Source organism: Amphiprion ocellaris, chromosome 20 (assembly GCF_022539595.1).
Source record: "Amphiprion ocellaris isolate individual 3 ecotype Okinawa chromosome 20, ASM2253959v1, whole genome shotgun sequence".
Taxonomy (NCBI): Eukaryota; Metazoa; Chordata; class Actinopteri; family Pomacentridae; genus Amphiprion; species Amphiprion ocellaris.
In genome coordinates, this window is record NC_072785.1 from 16687810 (window position 1) to 16706263 (window position 18454).

General features: G+C 40.0%; 2 protein-coding genes across 4 annotated transcripts; one reads left to right on the forward strand and one right to left on the reverse strand.

Annotated features, from left to right (window-relative positions):
- Window positions 1–429: 429 nt before the first annotated feature.
- Window positions 430–3935, reverse strand: fcf1 (FCF1 rRNA-processing protein). The gene is made up of 8 exons (XM_023283370.3): window positions 3803–3935; window positions 3233–3297; window positions 2140–2211; window positions 1905–2053; window positions 1689–1761; window positions 1490–1577; window positions 773–867; window positions 430–688 (listed from the first exon to the last, which is right to left on the reverse strand). The coding sequence occupies exons 1-8, from the start codon at window positions 3803–3805 to the stop codon at window positions 640–642; spliced, it is 594 nt and encodes a 197-aa protein (XP_023139138.2). The 5' UTR covers window positions 3806–3935; the 3' UTR covers window positions 430–639.
- On the forward strand, window positions 3845–16965 carry arel1 (apoptosis resistant E3 ubiquitin protein ligase 1). Of its 3 annotated transcripts, none has more exons than XM_023283368.3 (22): window positions 3845–3948; window positions 4857–5084; window positions 5479–5647; window positions 7135–7355; window positions 7969–8040; window positions 8193–8419; window positions 8730–8967; window positions 9085–9254; window positions 9440–9620; window positions 9745–9989; window positions 10599–10676; window positions 10760–10901; window positions 11003–11124; window positions 11240–11315; window positions 11425–11534; window positions 11624–11803; window positions 12124–12249; window positions 12745–12874; window positions 12987–13045; window positions 13133–13222; window positions 13315–13490; window positions 14656–16965. In XM_023283368.3, exons 2-22 carry the CDS (start codon window positions 4937–4939, stop codon window positions 14756–14758), a joined length of 3063 nt encoding a protein of 1020 aa, XP_023139136.2. In that variant the 5' UTR covers window positions 3845–3948; window positions 4857–4936; the 3' UTR covers window positions 14759–16965. The 3 variants fall into 3 exon arrangements, with proteins under 3 accessions (XP_023139136.2, XP_035810150.2, XP_023139137.2); XM_035954257.2 differs by having other exon boundaries at window positions 3927–3948; window positions 4860–5084; XM_023283369.3 differs by lacking the exon at window positions 3845–3948 and adding an exon at window positions 4020–4499.
- The last annotated feature ends 1489 nt before the right edge of the window (window positions 16966–18454 follow it).

Consider the following 18454-nt stretch of genomic DNA (forward strand, 5'->3'; position numbering starts at 1 on the left):
AATGTATAAAATTTATGCATAAATAACGCATAAAAGTTGTGGCAGTGCATCAACAATAGGGTTCCACCTAACCAGTCTGTCGTACTGAAGCTGCTGACTCACATTACATTGCACAATGTTCAATGTCTTTATTTTCACAGTATTCATTTTCACCTGTAATTTTTAAACTTTGCAAAGTCATCCCGCAGGCTGGACATGACACTCTGGCAGGTCATGTCTGACACCCCTGCTCTAGATACTGTTGTTTTAAATAGCACCCAAACGCACCGTTATTGTGTTACATTTAAATCTAACAGTTAATGGTTCATTGCTGTTCAGAAGAAACCTACAATAACTTCATTTTTCCATCCTAATTGTACATTCATATAGTTGTTCACACAGCCAATACCTTAGTATATTTCTAAGTGTTGGAAAAACTGGAAGACAACATGAATTTCACTGATTCATTTATTCAATTCAACTCAATGAACTGTAACAAAATCTTTCATAACAACAAAACATAATGAAATGTGTAGTTTGATCAAACACACCTCCATCTTTGCCAAATTACACCTCAGTATTTTTAATATGCACAAAAGGAAATCAATTATCAACAGGAAACTTCAGTCTATATACAGGTCCAGATGTGGTTCAGGCATTTTAAAACCTTGGTGCACCATAGTCATCAGGCATCCGTTCAATATTATACCTGTATTTGGTAACAGGGAAAACAAAAAGTCAGTAATAAGCATGTCAAAAACTGTCATATTTGTAAAAAAATTCAAAACATTACCTGTGGTTGGAGATGTACATGATGGGCACCCCGGGGATCTTCCTGACTCTTCTCTTTAGATCTCTGTCCACAGTAGCCAGGATGTAACATTTGTGCTGCAGAAATATTTTTATGTAATTTATATCTCCCTTCAACACCAAAACCAGCAAATAGACATACAATTACCTGATATAATGGTGACTATTCTACAACAGCAACTGGTTTCACGGGAAGTAATTTTAAACACAGTTGCTGCTTTGTGTTTAGGGCTGACACCAACTTCCTGATTTCCTCGTAAATCAATTCATCGATTATTTTCTAAATTAATTGACAAGTTGTTTTGCCAATAAATTGTTGGAAAATGGTGAAAAAGTCCAAGATGATGTCATCAAATGTCTTGTTTTATCCACTGTCATAAATCAGTGAAGAAACCAGGAAATATTCAAATTTAAGAAGCTGGATTTTGAGCATTTAGACATTTTTTTCCTAAAAAAAAAAATACTCCAACTGATTAATCAATCATCGAAATAGCTGAATATTAATTTAATACTTGCCAACTAAGAGATTATTGATTTATCGTTGCAGCTCTACTTCTGTCTGATCTGAATGTTGATACAACATTGTAAGTCTTAATGTACTGTTGAGCTAATAAGTCCGCATCATCAGTATGCATACCATTAAGTCAACATGGACAATTATATTTCTGTAATAATGTAGCTGCCCATTTAAGATTATTACCTGTGTCACCCTTTGGACCAAACAGTCATCAGCGTATGTTCCCTTGTGTGTGCACGGCAGGCGCTCAAACCGTGGATCCTTGGCTATCCTGTAAAAAAAAAAATTAACAAAATCCCAAAAAACAAACATTATTTTTTGAAAAAAGTTTAGATATTAAATATGGTAATGTCTCCAAAGATATATACCCAGCAGACTGTACCTGAGCGCAACTCTGTATTTCATTCCAAGCTTTTCAATCTCAGCCATCACACAGTCTGTGATATACGGAATGCCTGGAGTGGATAAAATGTGAGGAAAAAAAAATCTGAATTTCTGCTTCATGAATAAACAGTCGTATTTTGAAAATGGCATATAATAAATAGCTCTCAAAAACTTTATTATTCTCCTTGACACATGTTTGGGAGGTAATACTTACATTTGGCATACAGACAATCCATCATAGATTGAACAATGTCCAGTTTGGCCTTGATGGAGAAGTTGATGAAATTGGTATCAACCAGAATGTGGTACGGTGGGCCAAGCTGAGTATTATACTGGAAGAACAGGCATGATGGATGCTTTTGCCTGCAGAATGAGTTCAAAGAAAACAAGTCAAGAAGCCGTCATCCACTGTTTAGAATCCAATATAAAATGTTGTGTTGCCAACTTACACTTCTCTCTCCTTTAGCTTGGAGGGATCTTTCTTCTTTTTCTGTATTGTTTTTGCACGGTCCTTCTCTTTTCTACAAAACAAACAAGATGTTATAGTGCTTTCACAGACCTGGAAGATTCTCACATAATTATGTGCTTTGTTTTGATGATTTCATATGAGAATAAAGTAGAGTTAGAAACTTGGCCCAGTTGTTCAGAAGAAATCTGATCAGATTATGGCTAGTGGATTGCATCAAATCTTGAAATGTGTTGTAAAGAAAAAATTAAATAATTCTGAAATCAGATTGGATCACTGTAACAGTCGCTCCAAGTACACTGTTTAGACACATTGCATGTATTCTGTATGTTATAGTCTGTTTCTCAGATCACTCAGATGCTGGAGTCTGAGTGGGCAGTCCTGCCTACTTGGTGTGCTGGAGCCCAGCGCTCCTTGGCTATTAAAGGTCCAACCCCTTAACTCCCTCTCTGTCTCTCTCTTGCTTGTGGCCACATTGGTATTTGGTTTGTTTTGCTGCACCAGACAACACCTCATCACACCACATCCATGCATACATAGCTTCACCACTGATGCCACTGACTCACGCACCTCACATTATTATTATTGCCATTATTGTTACGAGTAGTACTATTTAATAAAACACTCTTGCTGGCATAACCTGTGTTGTTACCATTTTTGTTATATCCTATTTGCCGGGTTATGACTTCACACAATCCAGCCTTGATTTTGGTCTGGATTAAATATTCGGTATGTGTTGTGAAAAATTATGCAAAATTATTATTAGCTATTCAGAACACTGAATAGACTTAGCTTAGATTTACTCTTTTGTTTCTTATTACATTATTACTTATTATAGGTGACTTGATGTTAATAGCAAGAAACATTAATTGAAAATGTGAAAAGCTTTTGAAAAACTGGCACAGAAGTGTGTTGAACTGATTGCTGGTTTGCAAAACATAGGATGTCCAAATGTGGATCACTCTGATTCAAATTAAACTTTCTGAACAACTGGGCCCTGGACAGGGTTAATGAAGAAGACACTTAAACCAGAGGTTACTTTGGCAGGAAAGCATCAAGTAATTATTAAAACTTACATTCTGTGGTCTTTCAAACTAATCATTCTCTTCATTGCAGCAAACTGTTTGGTTTTGTGCTTCCCCTGGATTGAAAAAGTTTAAACACAGAAATTAGTTAGGAGCAAACGATCACAACAAATACTGTATCTTGGTATAAAATGGGAGTAGAAAAACACAATTGAACTTAAATGCCAACGCAGATGCAGTTGTGTAATATACATTACTTACAAAAGAGACAATGAATCGAAGAGTTGAACACGAAACACTTAAATCCAAACTCAGGCTATATTCATGATTGGACAATTGGTGACAGAACTTAGATATAAACGCCACCATCAAAATCACTAGACTGGAACATATAAATTATGTAATTACTAACTTATTAACTTTGGAACAATACGTGTAGCAGGTAAAGATCGCAGTTTATGGTAAAAGCTGTAACTGTTGTTAGCAGCTAAGCTAGCTAGCGCTAACTTGGCTCAGTAGCATGCCTGTCAAAAGCTTCAACGCCTAATTACTAAATTTTGAGGGACAACACTTATAAAGGTAGTAGTGTCGTAATTGTAACACGGTTAAAAAAATACATACCATATTTTTAATTACAGTCCAGAGCACCGACTAGCTGAGTAAAACTTGCTACCTCTCCCCTCGTGCATCGATATGAAGACGTAATCAAAAATCGACGTCTGTTCTGCGCATTTTCCGGTTGCTATGCTAATGCCTCACAGTCGAAGGTAGTTGCAGCATTTCAGTGCATGGATTGATTACAGTTTTGCATTTTCAGAGTGTTGCTTTTGTGTAGTGGTGCTATTGCAAACGGCGTTTTATCAACGTGTTGCGGTGTGAGTGTGGATTACCACGACGGGTTGGCGACGAGCTTTCTGATACGACGCTAACACTGTTGGCTAAGCTAGCTAGCTATTAGCATTGTGTTGTCTTGTTAGGCAGCGAATGCTACTGTAGCATTTTGCCAGTGCTAACGGTTGTTACCATTAGCCTCCAGCGTTACTTAGCACTCCAGGTGTCAATAGACCAGCGAGAACTGGTGTTATTGCAGTTAGCCCGTATATTTTCTGCTGTCTGTATTTTCTGTTTTTGAAAGTCTCTAAAGTAACTGTGAGGCTAATTTTACTGAGGCTATCGCTGGATATACTATTTAGTTAGCTCTCTTGTTGATGAGAGTAGCAGCGGATGACATTTGGAAACGTTTTGACACCAGAGCTAGCGAGCCCAGGCATCTCATCATTATCAGCACCATCACCACCGACTGGACTGTTGTTGTTGGGTAGGATTTAGATTGTAATTAGATTGTGGTTGACCTAGAATCTGAGTCTGTTTTAGCTAAACACATCCTGGTGAGAGTTTTATGATTATTCTTTAGCCAAACTGCTCATACATTTTTCAGTGCTGTGGATTTCATGTAATGTTATTCTCCACACTTCTCCAAGGTGATACTTAAATATTCATGCTTTCATGGCAGAGTAGTTTACAGCTCAGCTCCTCGGCTTTATCATTTCCAAACTGTTGGACAGATGTTTTTGTTTTTTGTTTTTTTACAAGAAGCCATTTGTGGAAACTTTTAAGCTTTTTGTGTAGTGTTTTAATTTAGCTGTGTTTTGATCGGTTTTCTCTTTGATTGTAGAAGACTTGACTAGCCCACTGGCGTGTGGCAGTTTTCCTTTGAGCACGGAGGGGTCTGAGTGAAGGCTGAAAGATGGTCTGATGGACCGCCGCTTCTTCCTGACCTTTCTCTTCTGCTCAGTGTCGTGGATCTTCTTCTGGGAAGTGCGCTGGAAGAAAGGAAAAGAAAGTCAGATTGAGGAATGGCTCCAAGGACATAACCTCTGTCAATACAGGCACTTATTCGAAGGTCAGTAGATTACAATATGTCTGTCCAATACACCGTGGAAATTTAGTTGATGGCCCTTTCTAAGGTGGAGTAAAAAAAAGTGACTGCAGTGATGTGCACAAGAATAATTTAATACTAGAGAGGTAGAAGTTTCAAATTTAACTGGATTTGAGTTGAGTTTAATGAACAAAGTGTGTATTGCTTATTGCTTAGACTCTTGTCATTTTGTGGTTTTAATCACTAGATATTCAGGCTTAAGAGATGCAAGTGGCATGCATGGACAATAAGCACAGGTTTAGTACTCATTATATTAGTCTTTAATGAGTATTTTGGCCTGTGCCAGGGTGTCATTGATGATTATTTGCTAGCCAGAATGAACATGGGGATTTTTATGTGTTGTTCATGTGTCATCCAGATGTACAGACACTGGAGGAGCTGAGTCTGAGTGTACTGAGTCGTCTGGAAGAGGTGGTAAAGGAACAGCAGCGCTGGAGGGAAATTGCCGAGGCTCACATCCAGCTGCTCCGAGACTTTGCCTTCCAGGAGTGGCTTTGTTCCCAAAACCTGGAGCACTATTACCATACGTAAGCAATGAAAGATCTTAACTTAAATATTTACGCTAATCTGGTATACATCTGTGCACAGCCTTCTTTTTTTGGAGGCAGTTACTTGTTGGCACAAAATCCATGTAGATTAATCCTAGCACGGATTCTTTTAATGTTTTTAATGGGTTAGGTAGTTAAGGTTATGTTTTGTGGTAGTTAATGCAGACTCTGTTTAATTCTGTCCACTTGAGGGCACTCTCCCCCTTCATGGTTAGCTGAGTTTGCTGACATGGAGCTGTGTAGGCTGCAGTGTTTCACAGGGTCACTGCAGTAAAAAGTATTCTTTAGAGACTGCAAGTGTGAGACCCTGCAGCAATGCAGATGTTTGTGTATTGCGTTCTGTCTACTGATCCAAACAGCACTGACTGTGATTAGTAGTTTTTGCTTTATCAAAACAGTGGCTGTTTGTCCTGTTTGTTTTTGAGCAAAGCAAACTGTAATGTTTCTAAAGGTGTGTGGTGTATTAGACATGCACAGTGTCATGTTTGAGAGCATAACTGTCTGACGTCTCCCTATAGGGATACGGTGTCACATTTCCGAAGGTCATGACTGTCATGCTATCCCTGCACCCATCCTTTGCTGTTTTGATTCAGTGGTTATCAATTTAGACCTTCATTGCTCACGTAGTTTTGGATGACCTTTTGATTGCTTCACAAAGTCTTGAAATGGAAGACAAGTTTTGCAGTTACTTGCAGTTCAGAAAGACATTGCAAATGGGGAAGTTAAAGTTGCAGACACATAAACCTTATTTATTCTGAGAGAAACTCTGATACTGATGAATAAAAAAATAAAATAATGTAGTAATAAGTTTTGATTACCATTATTGTTACACTTGGGACAACACACTAATGAATTCACATTCAGTGGAGAAGCTAATGTAAATACATTTCACTGTTTACTTTATTTCAGTAGTAATGAAGGTAATATTTTATATTGCCGTCTTTTTGGCCATAAAAATCATACTATAAAAATGTAATTACAGCACACATTCAGTGTCAACAGACAGAGGGACAATTTTATTGTACTAACTTTACAACAGGAGATTATCTTTTTTTTTTTTTTTTTAAATAATAGCTGCAATCACTTGTTTGCTTATAAATTTTCCACTACTGTGTCTACCTGTGCTTATCCAGTGGAAGTCTTCATGTACGCCACTTTAATCAGATTTGAAAAAAAATAAGACCTCATGCAACATGACATACCATCTGACTTCTCTCTTTGGAGATTACTTGCAAGTTTAGTTGATAAGATTGAGGTTCCTGTCTTGCAGCATTTCACATAGACTAGTGTTTGTTTTGTGTGTGGGACAGCCTGTTGTGTAGTTACCACAGCAGTCTTGCTCAATAGACATTTAGCAACAGCAGTCACAGTAGGGTTGCGCTTCTGAAAGTGTAGTAAAGAAGTAGTTAATGCTACCATTCCTTTTAATCTACCTTACATATTTTCACACTTCTCTCCTGCTGCAGACTGAAGACTTTGGGTTGTATGAATCTGGATGACCTGTCTCAGTTTGACAGTCAGCTGCAGCTCTCTTTAGCTGCCTGGGGCTACTACTACGAAGATTACATAAAATTGTCGACAGGGATCAAGATCCTCCAGACCTCCAGGGGGAGTCGCGACCAGGACTACGAGATCCGGCTGGTGCACAGTCTTGCTGAGAGGCGTCTGAATGAGAAGTGGTCAATTGGTGAGGCTCTTATCATTCAAGTGTTTTAGTTTGAGTTGCTCTCGACAGCTGCAGACTATCAAGAGGAATTTAGATACAAGACATAAACATAAGATTGTTCCATTGCTAAGTGTTTTCACAAATGTTGTTTCTGCAAGAGTCACAGATCATTTGAATGTGGCTCAAGTGTTGTAATGGAGAAGTTTAGTGTTGCCTCATCTGTATGCACAAGCCAACACTGTGCTATCTCATAAAAACACTATTCACTCACTTTGAGGATAAATCTATGGTAATATAAATCAAAAGCATGTTACTCACTCATTAGCTTGTCTAATGTTCACCTATATCCCTTGTTTCCACGTTGGTGTTGATATTGTTTCTAAGGTTTTCAACTCCTTTCCAGAGTTCAAAGTTGGCCATTTAAATTACATGATATCATTGCATTTGTTGCTATTTTTTTGTGAAGAAACTTATTTCTTGTAAAGAAAAAATAAATGTAGTCCAAGGTTTTATTGTCATTCAACAGTATAACGAAAACTGCAGCCATTTAAATGGAATCTGCAGACTCAGAGCAGGAAGTGTGCATTGATTTTGTTTTAGTTAGTCATGGTACAATGTCCGATTGTCCTTTCAGCGGGAGCTCTCATATTTGGCTGTACTGTGGCGCTGTGCTTCTTGATAAGGGACCTCATGTTTTACGTGATTGGTGAGTCCATCATTAGCTGTTTGGATTGAGTTGGGCTGAAATACCCGGTGCTGGAATTAAGTTACTTCAGTCATTGTCCTCATTTAGTAGTCAAAAATATATTTCCCCATTTCAACTTCTAATCTCTCGTGCTTCTCTCCTTCTTGTGGCAGGTGGAATTACTGTTTCCATCATAGCGTTTGTCTTTACCATCAAGTTCCTCTGTGAGCTTGCAGCAAGAGTGGTCAGCTTCCTGCAGAATGAGGATCCAGGGCGACGCGGTGATCGCAGCATCTACGACTATGTCCGGGGAAACTACCTGGACCCACGTTCCTGCAAGGTGTCATGGGACTGGAAGGAACCACAGGAAGTGGGGCAGACTATGAGCTTCAGAGTCCAGGTGCTCAAAGATTCCTAATGTATCCAGACTAAAAATGTAGTATGACTGTTGTGTCTTGTCTTATCGAATTTCTTACAAGTAGATTACAGATGCAGCTCTGTCAGAAACATTAGCATAACTATGTTCAAAAAGAATAATGTGTTTTCTGAGACTTCAAGCATGTAAACATATTCTAGCAGATCTCTAAGCTCTTTAAGAGATCTTTAAAGGACAAAATTCTCAAGATATGGTAATGTAAGATGCCGCTGACTTGGATTATTGTCTCTTCTCTGTCTTAAATAATACTCATTTTGTACTTATTGCTTCTCAGCTCTTCTATAAGAATGGTCAGCCTTTCCCAGCCCATCGCCCTGTGGGGCTGAGGGTCAACATCACCCACATTGAACTGGCCTTGGACATCCCTGTTACACAGGAGGTTCTGCAAGAACCAGAGTCCAACGTAGTCAAAGTGGCCTTCACAGTGCGCAAGGCTGGACGCTATGAGGTTGCTGTCAAGCTGGGTGGTCTCAATGTGGCCTACAGCCCTTATTACAAGATATTCCAGCCAGGTATGACTATATGTATTTTGGAGAATCTGATTTGAATCCACTGTCATGCAATTTACACCGTGAAAGCAAAATCTTTACTTTGACTGATTATTTTTTCTGTTCTCTTGTTCACCTCAGGTACAGTTGTTCCATCGAAAACCAAGATAGCCTACCATTTCTCCACCCTGGTGCTAACAAACGGCCAGCAGCACACTTTACAAATCGAGCCCAGGGACGAATACGGAAACCCTACCAGTAACTCCACATCTCTCACAGATGAAGCCAACTACAGCGTCCATGTGCACTCGGTAAGGGAGCGAACCCATTTACTATTACACATTACTCTCTACTTAGAAGATTTATTTCTTGATGGTGACTGTAGAAATGCAAGCCAGTGTTTCTTTTTACCCCTCTCTACCTAATTGCACAGCCACTGGCTTTACGGTATAGCAGAGCTGAGCTGGGATTTATTTCAGTTATCCTGTTCTTACAGCTAGGAACAGTGGATGATGACAGTCTGGAGGATTTCTACAGTAAGTCAGTTTCACTCAACAAGCAGCAGTGCCAGGTTCTGCTGAGACTGACCCTGAGGAAGACGGGCTGTTTCAGGGCTCGCATCTCCTACAAGAATCAGCCGCTCAGCAACGGGGAATTTGACATAATTGTTCTCAGTGGTGAGAAGCTTTTACATGCACAAGATAATCAAGTCCAGAAGTTTACTCTGGTATTTACTTACATGTATTATAGTTAGCCTGTGTTTTCAGTGCCTTATACCCATTTTCTGTTTGCATATTGCAGAGAATGAAAAGGCCTGTGTGGAGAAGAATGTGTCCACTCCAGGCATAAGCATCTACTTTGAGGCATACCTTTACAGCAGTGGGAACTACAGCAGTTCATCATGGCAGTTACCAGCTTCCTCTTTGCTGGCTCCCCAGAGGAGGCCCTCCATGGGAGAAGAAGAGGATGAGCACGACTCTCCTGTGGAGGGACAACCTGAGAAGGTCAAGAAACCAAAAAAGGTCTACTGTTACATATCGCCAAAGGTAAGTGACGGGCATATAATGGCTAGATGTAATTAGTAGGATTGTCCGTGTTCCCTTTCAACTTTTGAAATCAAAGTGACCATATTTAAGGGGTTTTTTTGCCTTTCCTTTAGTGTGTTTTAGCTTCCTGTGCATGTAGAAGGTTCATAGCATAAAGACACACTAGAGGGACATATTCTTTCAACAGAAAACACCGCTGCCTTACCTCCTTTAAACACCTTATTTGAAGTCCAGACTTTTCCTCCATTACTTGTCCATGTCACCATGTAACATATTTGCATACTGTCTGCCTCCTACCTTTTTGCCAGGGGCACATCCTGATACTTATAGATCTCTTATGTAACCAGTCATGCCTCACTTTCATGTATTCAAGACCCTAAAGAAATGAGAGCTAAAATAGAGCATTGCAGAGGGTGAGAAGAGGTGTGTGCAGTATGAGAAGAATAATGTGTTTTTTGAGACTTAAAGCATGTAAACATATTCAAGGGTTCCCCTCAAAAAAAACAAAACAAATGTGCATAATATGGGCTCTTTAAGTGATGTTAAAAGGGCAAAATTCCTGTAATATTATAATGTAAAATGTAGCTGACTTGGACTCTTGTCAAACAGCAACTATCCGTGAAGGAGTTCTACCTGAAAATTATTCCATGGCGCCTTTTCACCTTTCGAGTATGTCCAGGAACAAAGGTAAGCAGAGCTGACGTCAGAAAATTCCAGAGAAGAGGCCACTTTGACTTTTTCTGACATCTTATTGTAATGTCTCTCTTCAGTTTACCTATTATGGCCCCGACCCAGTTCACAAGTACCTAACTCTCGTGGTGGATGATGGGATACAGCCTCCTGTGGAGCTCAGCTGCAAAGACAGAAACATAATGGCTGCCACCTTCATTCGTTTCCTGCACAAAAACATTGGTGTGTTTCTGTCGAATGAGATTACCTTTGCCTCAAGCAGCACTCAGTAAACACTGTCTTTTGTGGTGAGTGTGATGGTAATTTGATGATAATGTTCTTAGGTGGCTCTGAAACGTTCCAAGACAAGGTGAACTTCTTTCAACGTGAACTCAGGCACATCCACTCCAAGAGACCTCGCACCAAAACCTGCCTAAAAATCACTCGACACGCTATTCTAGATTCAGTAAGTGCTGCTGCCTTACAGTATTATAAAACTGTTTCATAAGATGTACATTGTGAAAGTAGGCATAGAGTCATAACAGTGATGTAACCTCTGTCACAATGTTACCCTTTCACAGTCATTGAAGGCTACAAGGAACTTCTCAGTGTCAGACTGGAGTAAGAACTTTGAGGTTGTGTTTCTGGATGAAGAAGGTAAACAAAACGCCTGAATGAATGAAATTTTAGCTGTTGTATGAAGCATTTAAAACCACACGGTCTTAAGGCGAACATATGAGTAAAATCTTTTGACATATCTCTGCAGCTCTGGACTGGGGAGGGCCTCGCAGGGAGTGGTTTGAGCTCATTTGTAAGACCCTCTTTGACACGTCCAACCAGTTGTTCACCCGCTTCAGTGACAACAACCAGGGCCTTGTGAGTTAGCCTGTGTAGCCACTTCCACATTCAGTGCCTAAAATAGGTGTCGTTCAAACGCTAAACGATCATCCGTCTTTATTTTCCAGGTGCACCCAAATGCTGAAAGGCCACCCCATTTGCGCCTAAAGATGTATGAGTTTGCGGGTCGCATCGTAGGGAAGTGCCTGTATGAGTCTGCTCTGGGTGGAGCCTACAAGCAGCTGGTCCGAGCTCGCTTTACTCGCTCCTTCTTGGCCCAGATTATTGGCCTCAGGATGAACTACAAGGTATGGAACACAGTGCCTTCTCACAGAAGAGACGTTTGCCTCGGAAGTTGGAAGGTCACGTTGTTTATGCTCTGGTGTCAGCTGGCCTATCTCATCATTCTAATATTCTTCACAAAGCCAAAAAACCTGATTTGTTTCTTGGCATTATTTATGTCGTGGAGAGCGAGCCAGTGTGTTTTGCTGTTTATCCAAGCCACTGAGATTTCAAGCTGAAAGTCCACCCAATCATCTTTTTATCCCCGTCGCTTTGACAAGATGAAATGCCATGTGTATTTAAAAACGTCATTTGCCTGTGTATTCGTTTTATTTTCCACTCACAGTACTTTGAGACAGATGACCAGGAGTTCTACAAAACTAAAGTCTGCTTCATCCTAAACAATGACGTGAGTGAAATGGACCTGGTGTTTGCCGAGGAGAAGTACAGCAAGTCAGGACAGCTGGAGAAGGTGAGGCAACACTTTGGAAAGGAACCTCCCCTTTTATCCCTGATGTAATTTCACAGGAGATAGGAGCAATAAACCAAATAAAAGAAACCATATTGCTCGTTTGGCAAGGATCTTGTTTTCCTTTAAAGAGAGGGAGTGGTGCATTTATATGAAGGTGGACGAGTAGAGTTTGGCATCCAGGGCTCGTTTTAAACTTTGTTGTTCACTTGTAAAATTCTTCACAATAGCTGGCTGTGTATGTCCTCTTATTGAAAACATGTTGAGATAAATATGTTATCTCGTCAAACTATTTTTCTGAAGCCTTTGAATTAATTGCCCAAATATTTATAAAGCAGCAGACAAGTCTGTGACACCCAGACACACTTTCAAGAAAGTTCTTAACTTTATTACATATTAATCCTGTCTCTGTTTTGTGCCTTTTCTGACCAGTTTTTGCTGTTTTCCGTAGTTTTTTTTTCTTCTCACATTTCTATCCTGCCTCATGCTCTGTTGCAGGTGGTGGAGTTGATATCAGGGGGCGCTCAGATCGCTGTTACCAATGAAAACAAGATGCATTATCTCAATCTGCTGGCTCAGTACCGTCTGGCCAGCCAGGTGAGGGATGAGGTGGAACACTTTTTGAAAGGTAAGGAAACTAACACAGCTGCAGTCTGCTGTTTTTTCCAGCCCCCAGTTCCTCTCTTTTGAGATCTCCAGTAATGTGCATGTAATTAGTGTAATTTCCTGATCAATTACAGGTTTAAATGAACTGGTTCCAGAAAATCTGCTAGCCATATTTGATGAGAATGAGCTGGAGGTAAGTGTGATGTTTGTAATAAAATTCTGCTGCTCTTTCAAACACCACGGGGGTAATCATGTATTTTTTCCTTTCTAATTTCTGTAGCTGTTGATGTGTGGCACCGGTGATATAAACGTGCAGGACTTCAAAGCCCACGCTGTGATCGTTGGAGGGTCGTGGCACTTCAGAGAGAAGGTATGTTGTGGAAATTCACTGACTTACCGTTTCCTAACTGCGGGACGCTAATGAAAATGCCTGAGCGTGCTGGTTCTTTTGTTTTACCACAGGTGATGAAGTGGTTCTGGGCGGTGGTGTCCAGCTTCACCCAGGAAGAGCTGGCACGTCTGCTGCAGTTCACCACCGGCTCCTCGCAGCTTCCCCCAGGGGGATTCAACACTCTTTGCCCCTCTTTCCAGATCATCGCTGCACCCACACATAGCACTTTGCCCACTGCACACACCTGGTAAGTAGAGGCAGATTTAACCAAGAATAAGGCTAGTATAATTCTGTAGTTTTCTTATTATTTACATGACCACCTGATAACTTTTTGACCTTGTCTGTGGCACCCAAGCACTTTGCTGAAGATGTAAATCTTTAACCCTTAAAGCCAGATGGATGCATTTTACTTACAAATTCACGTCACTTATTCTCAGTTGAAATGCTCTCAAGTTATTTATTGTAGCAAAGTGTAGTGCAAATGAAACCACATAACCCTTTTCAGCAATGCTAGCTGCTTGTCTGTGTGATGACATGTTGAGGAAAAAATAAACATTTGCCTGGTTTGCCATCTTTGCAAGTAGGCTACTGTATGTAAACACTTCAGTTGGTAAAAAAATAATGACAGTTATTTCTGATATTTCCCATTTAATAATGCCAGACTTCACACAATCTCCCCAATACAATTACAAAAATGTATCTCTCCTGCCAGCGTTTTATTGAAAGGTAGATGGTAAAGACAAGTTTCATAATACGTTTTCAATATAAAATCAAATCATGGTAGATCTAGATATCCGAGAACAATGTAGGACCTAAATTGCTCTGGAAAAAAAAGAGATACAGCACGTCCAGCTGGCCCTTAAGAACACCAAGTTCAAAGGTTACAATTAAAGGTAGTAAAATTACCCTGAAAATAGCCTCACACAGTGATAGTTTGTTTTGTAAAATAAAGGTCGAAATTTTACATAACATTATTCAGACGGAAAGAAATGAGGCTTTCTTTGTGGGTTATTTTTAATGCCTCAATACATTTGTGCTGCTCTGTTGAGTTTTTATGGCGGCAGCAGAATGGTTTATGTGAGACAGAGTCAAAATAAACTGCAGTGTGTGTGTTTTGAATGAAGGAACATATCACCCAGTGCAGCAGTGTGGCTCACTGATGTGTTTTTAATAGTTTTTGGACAACAGTGGAGCTCTGTGGTGCACTGGAATCTGCTAAATCATGCTAGGAAATTCTTAGAATGAAGTTGGTGTTGGTCTTTGTTTTTTTTTAAGCCATGAAGAAGATAGAATATCAGCACATTTTTATCTTTAGATCTGCTAATGTTAAAATTTCATGCAGTATTATGTTATATAAATATTTTCCCAGCATGTAGACATTTGCTGACTCTCTGCTGTGTTTCTGTGTCTAGTTTTAACCAGCTGTGCCTCCCTACTTACGACTCCTACGAGGAGCTGCACAAGATGCTGAAGCTGGCCATCAGTGAGGGCAGTGAGGGCTTTGGCATGCTCTGACTTCTCCATCACTGGCACTGTGGTTTCACTCGTACAAGGGGGAGATCAGCGCTGCTCCACTGCCCCGGTTTCCTGCATTCATCTACATTTGGACTTCTTTGCGCTCCCTATAAATTCTCTCTCAGGATGAGAGAGCGTTTCAGGAAGTCCCAGAAGGCTGTGCTGAACCTGGAACTCAGTGGTATGAACTCTAGTGCTACTGTATGTATATAAAATATCTCGCTTTTGTAAAACGGGAAAGAACCCACGGACTGCTGATAAAGGTGAGGTTTGGGCTAGTTTTATTTCTTAATGCTAAAGTTTGCTTAGTTTTATATGTTTGAGAGACAAATGACACTAGAGCAAAGGCCTTGAGTATTACTGTATAACTGCTTCTTTTGCATTTTTGCAAACTGAGGAACACTTAAGTGCAACAGCAGCCTACATGTGATGTGGGTGACTCGTGCATCTGCAGCACTATGGCCTTAATCGATCAGGGACAGATGTGTGTATGTAAATATATAATATCACTCTTTTATTTCAATACTTGTACATACTAGTGTGTATACATAGGTTTTCATCTCGTTACATTTTGATTTGACATTTAAGGAGAAGGGATTTCCTTATTGTTGCATGTTTAATGGGTTCAGAGTTGATATAATTTCTACAAGTTTTTTTGTTTTTCCGTCTAAGACAGGGGGTTTTAAAAGAAGCCAATTAATTTCTATTGTTTCTATGTTTTTAACTTATTGTGTCTTGGAAAAACTGTTTGTGTTGACCCATACCGTTGAAACTAGGTTTGTGTGGAACTTTGTTTTGTTATGTTTTATAACCTGCCTTATTCATACCCTTTGCCTCCGATTGTATCCAGAGAGGTGCGTAGGTGAGAGACATATAGTTGACAATAATAAGTAATAGATATACTCTGACACTTCTATTAGTACATGCAGGGGTTACTGTGGATGTGTGTTGACTGGATGTTGGGGGAGAGCCCATATATATCAAACATGTTATATATGCTGTATGCTTTTTACTTTCTCATTCACAGCCTGTTATGGGTTTACCTCAGAATCTCCTTTACCACCTATGCATCCTGTGACACAGCTGTGTGTGAGTGTGAGTGAGTGTTTTCATGCACATGCAGTTTGCTCATAGTTGCCTCCTTCCAGCCCTGACTGTACGACCTTTAGCCATATACTCCCACATCCTCTACAAACTAAAGCAAAGCCTTGTACCTTAGGAGAATACGCCCTGTTTGTTTTTCGTTATATAATTGTGAAACTTTATTTTTAATGCTGTTAGTGTTGTCGATATTCCTGAGCCAACAGAATTGTTTTCTTGTCGTTTGTTTCTGTTTATGATTTTGTAGCAATTCCTTCGCTGTTCCACAGTTTACATGATCATTACCCATTTTGTAATAGTGTGTGCTGCCAGTCAGAGTCTTTGTAGAGCATCTAGGAAAAGTGATGTTTAGTCTTAAAGCAACAAGAAAATGTCAGTAGATAATTCTTCTCAGTAGTATTTTGATTTAAATATGTTCACGTCCCCCACAAAGCACTCTGAATGCAGCTTCACAATATTCTCACTCAGCAGTAAAAGTTTGACTCGGCCACTTAGAGATTTAACTTTTCGAACGTCAAAGACTTTTTGACAGTAGGTAGGTGTTGCAGGTTGGATTTAATTGACTGCTCAGCGCCAACAAAGTGTCCACGCTTTTGCTGGCCTTTTAGTGTTAAGAGGTTTATAAGAGGATTATGGATTTGTGTTTGTTTGGGTTGTGCAATGTTGACCTTATGTACTGAAGAGGACAGTGAAAATGTTATAAGTGCTTATGAAAATAATTCACTGAGGGTGTGTTTTCAGCACCAATACCAATGGCTGAGCTCATATTTATTAGACACAAAGGTAGTTTAACATGTCTGACGTGACCATTCTAAACGGATATGAAGGAGGTCTGTCTTGTAGTTTTATGTTCTTGTCTGAAGTCCTGCTTTTCATGAGCATCTTCTACTTATGTTTTATGCTTGGATTGTTTGGGGTTAGATGGCCTGAGTGCGACTTTTAGCAATGTAGATATTGTGAAATATTTGCCTATGACTTTGAAGCCATGGGTACTCTTTTTCGTTTTTTAACGGCAAGCCTCTGCTGATGAATGTTGGACATTCTCTGGACTGCAGGTCCTTTGTTTATGGGAATAAAAAATGATGGAATAAATTCTTATCATCTTATTTTGATTTCTGTGCATCATATTTGGGTTGTTTTTAGTATTTAGCTGCACAATTACACACTCTTTTTACAACTTCAAACTTGGATTTAAACTAGAAGATGGCGTTTATTGCTTAACATACAGTATTTTGTCAACATAATGCGGATCAGATTCAAGATTCAACAGCTGTTTTTTGTCACGTGTGCACACAGAATGTGCAGTGACATGCAAAGTGACATTATAAAAGAACATTCTTTAAAAATAACTGAAAATTGGAATACTAGAATATTGAATTAATGGTTAGGCTCACAATGTTCTTCCCTCTACTTGAGATCAGGAACAGAAGATGACTCGTAAGCATGTAAGTATTTTTTTAATTTATTTTTTACACAAGACTTAAATTAAAGGACTTTGGGGTTTTGGCAGAGAAATATCAATATTGTGGTCTGAAACAACATGACCAAGATTTTACCTCGAGTTGGAATTGATGTCACTTTTGTTGCAGTAAAGGCAGGAATCCTTTTGATAGTTTTCTGTTTGGGGGATCAGTGTCGCAATGGTTAGCAGTATAATAAGACTTAGGATTGAAACCTGCCTGTCAGTCGTGGTCTTTCTGTGTGGCGTTTTCATGTTCTCCTTGTGACTGTGTGGGGTGTCTGTCTGTGCTCTGGCTTCTTCCCAAAGTCCAAAGACATGCAATGTAGCTTAGTTGGTGATTCTAAATTAGCCAGAGGTGTAAATGTGATTGTGTGTGGTTGTTGGTCTCTTTGTGTAGCCCTGTGATGGACTGTCCAGGTTGTACCCCGCCTCCCACCCAGTGATAGCCGGGATGGACTCCAGCCTCCTTCAACTCTCTACAGGATAAACCAGGTATAGTTAATGGATGGAAGGGTGTATAAAGATTTTTGTGGCCAGATGAGTGCATGTTTTGGACACAAGGGGGCACTGGCTGTACATGTGACATGAGCTCACGGTGAGTGAAGGATACATGCCTCTTCCTCTGTCATCCCCCAGGACAGCTTAGCTGCAGTGAATGATGAGGGGCTTTCCTGTCTTCAGCTGACCCTCCACACTTCCAGCCTTCAACACAGAGAGCAGGCCAGATTGAATCCCCTCCATTTCAGGCATTTCTCATTTCTCCACACATTCACACATACCTCATGAACATGAAAATAAACAAGGTTCATTCAAACCTGCTGCCGGCCCAATGAAGTCAGCCTTTTTGAGAGCTCTGCTGTGTATGGAATGTGATAATACCTAACTGCTGAAAGTGAAACAGAAAACAAAGGCTCCCTTCCCTTTCAACATATAGCGATGGTGGCAGAACTGACAGTCATATCAGCATAGGATGTGATAGAAGTACACTCTTCATGACTGAATGTTTGCTTCCTGAGTCAGTGTCTGATAATAGACTCAAGTAAAAATTTGTGTTTAATTGCTTTGCCTGAAGGCTGTGGACATGCAGGCCCCAAGGCCTTCCACACTACACCCACATGTTCCTGGCGTGTCTC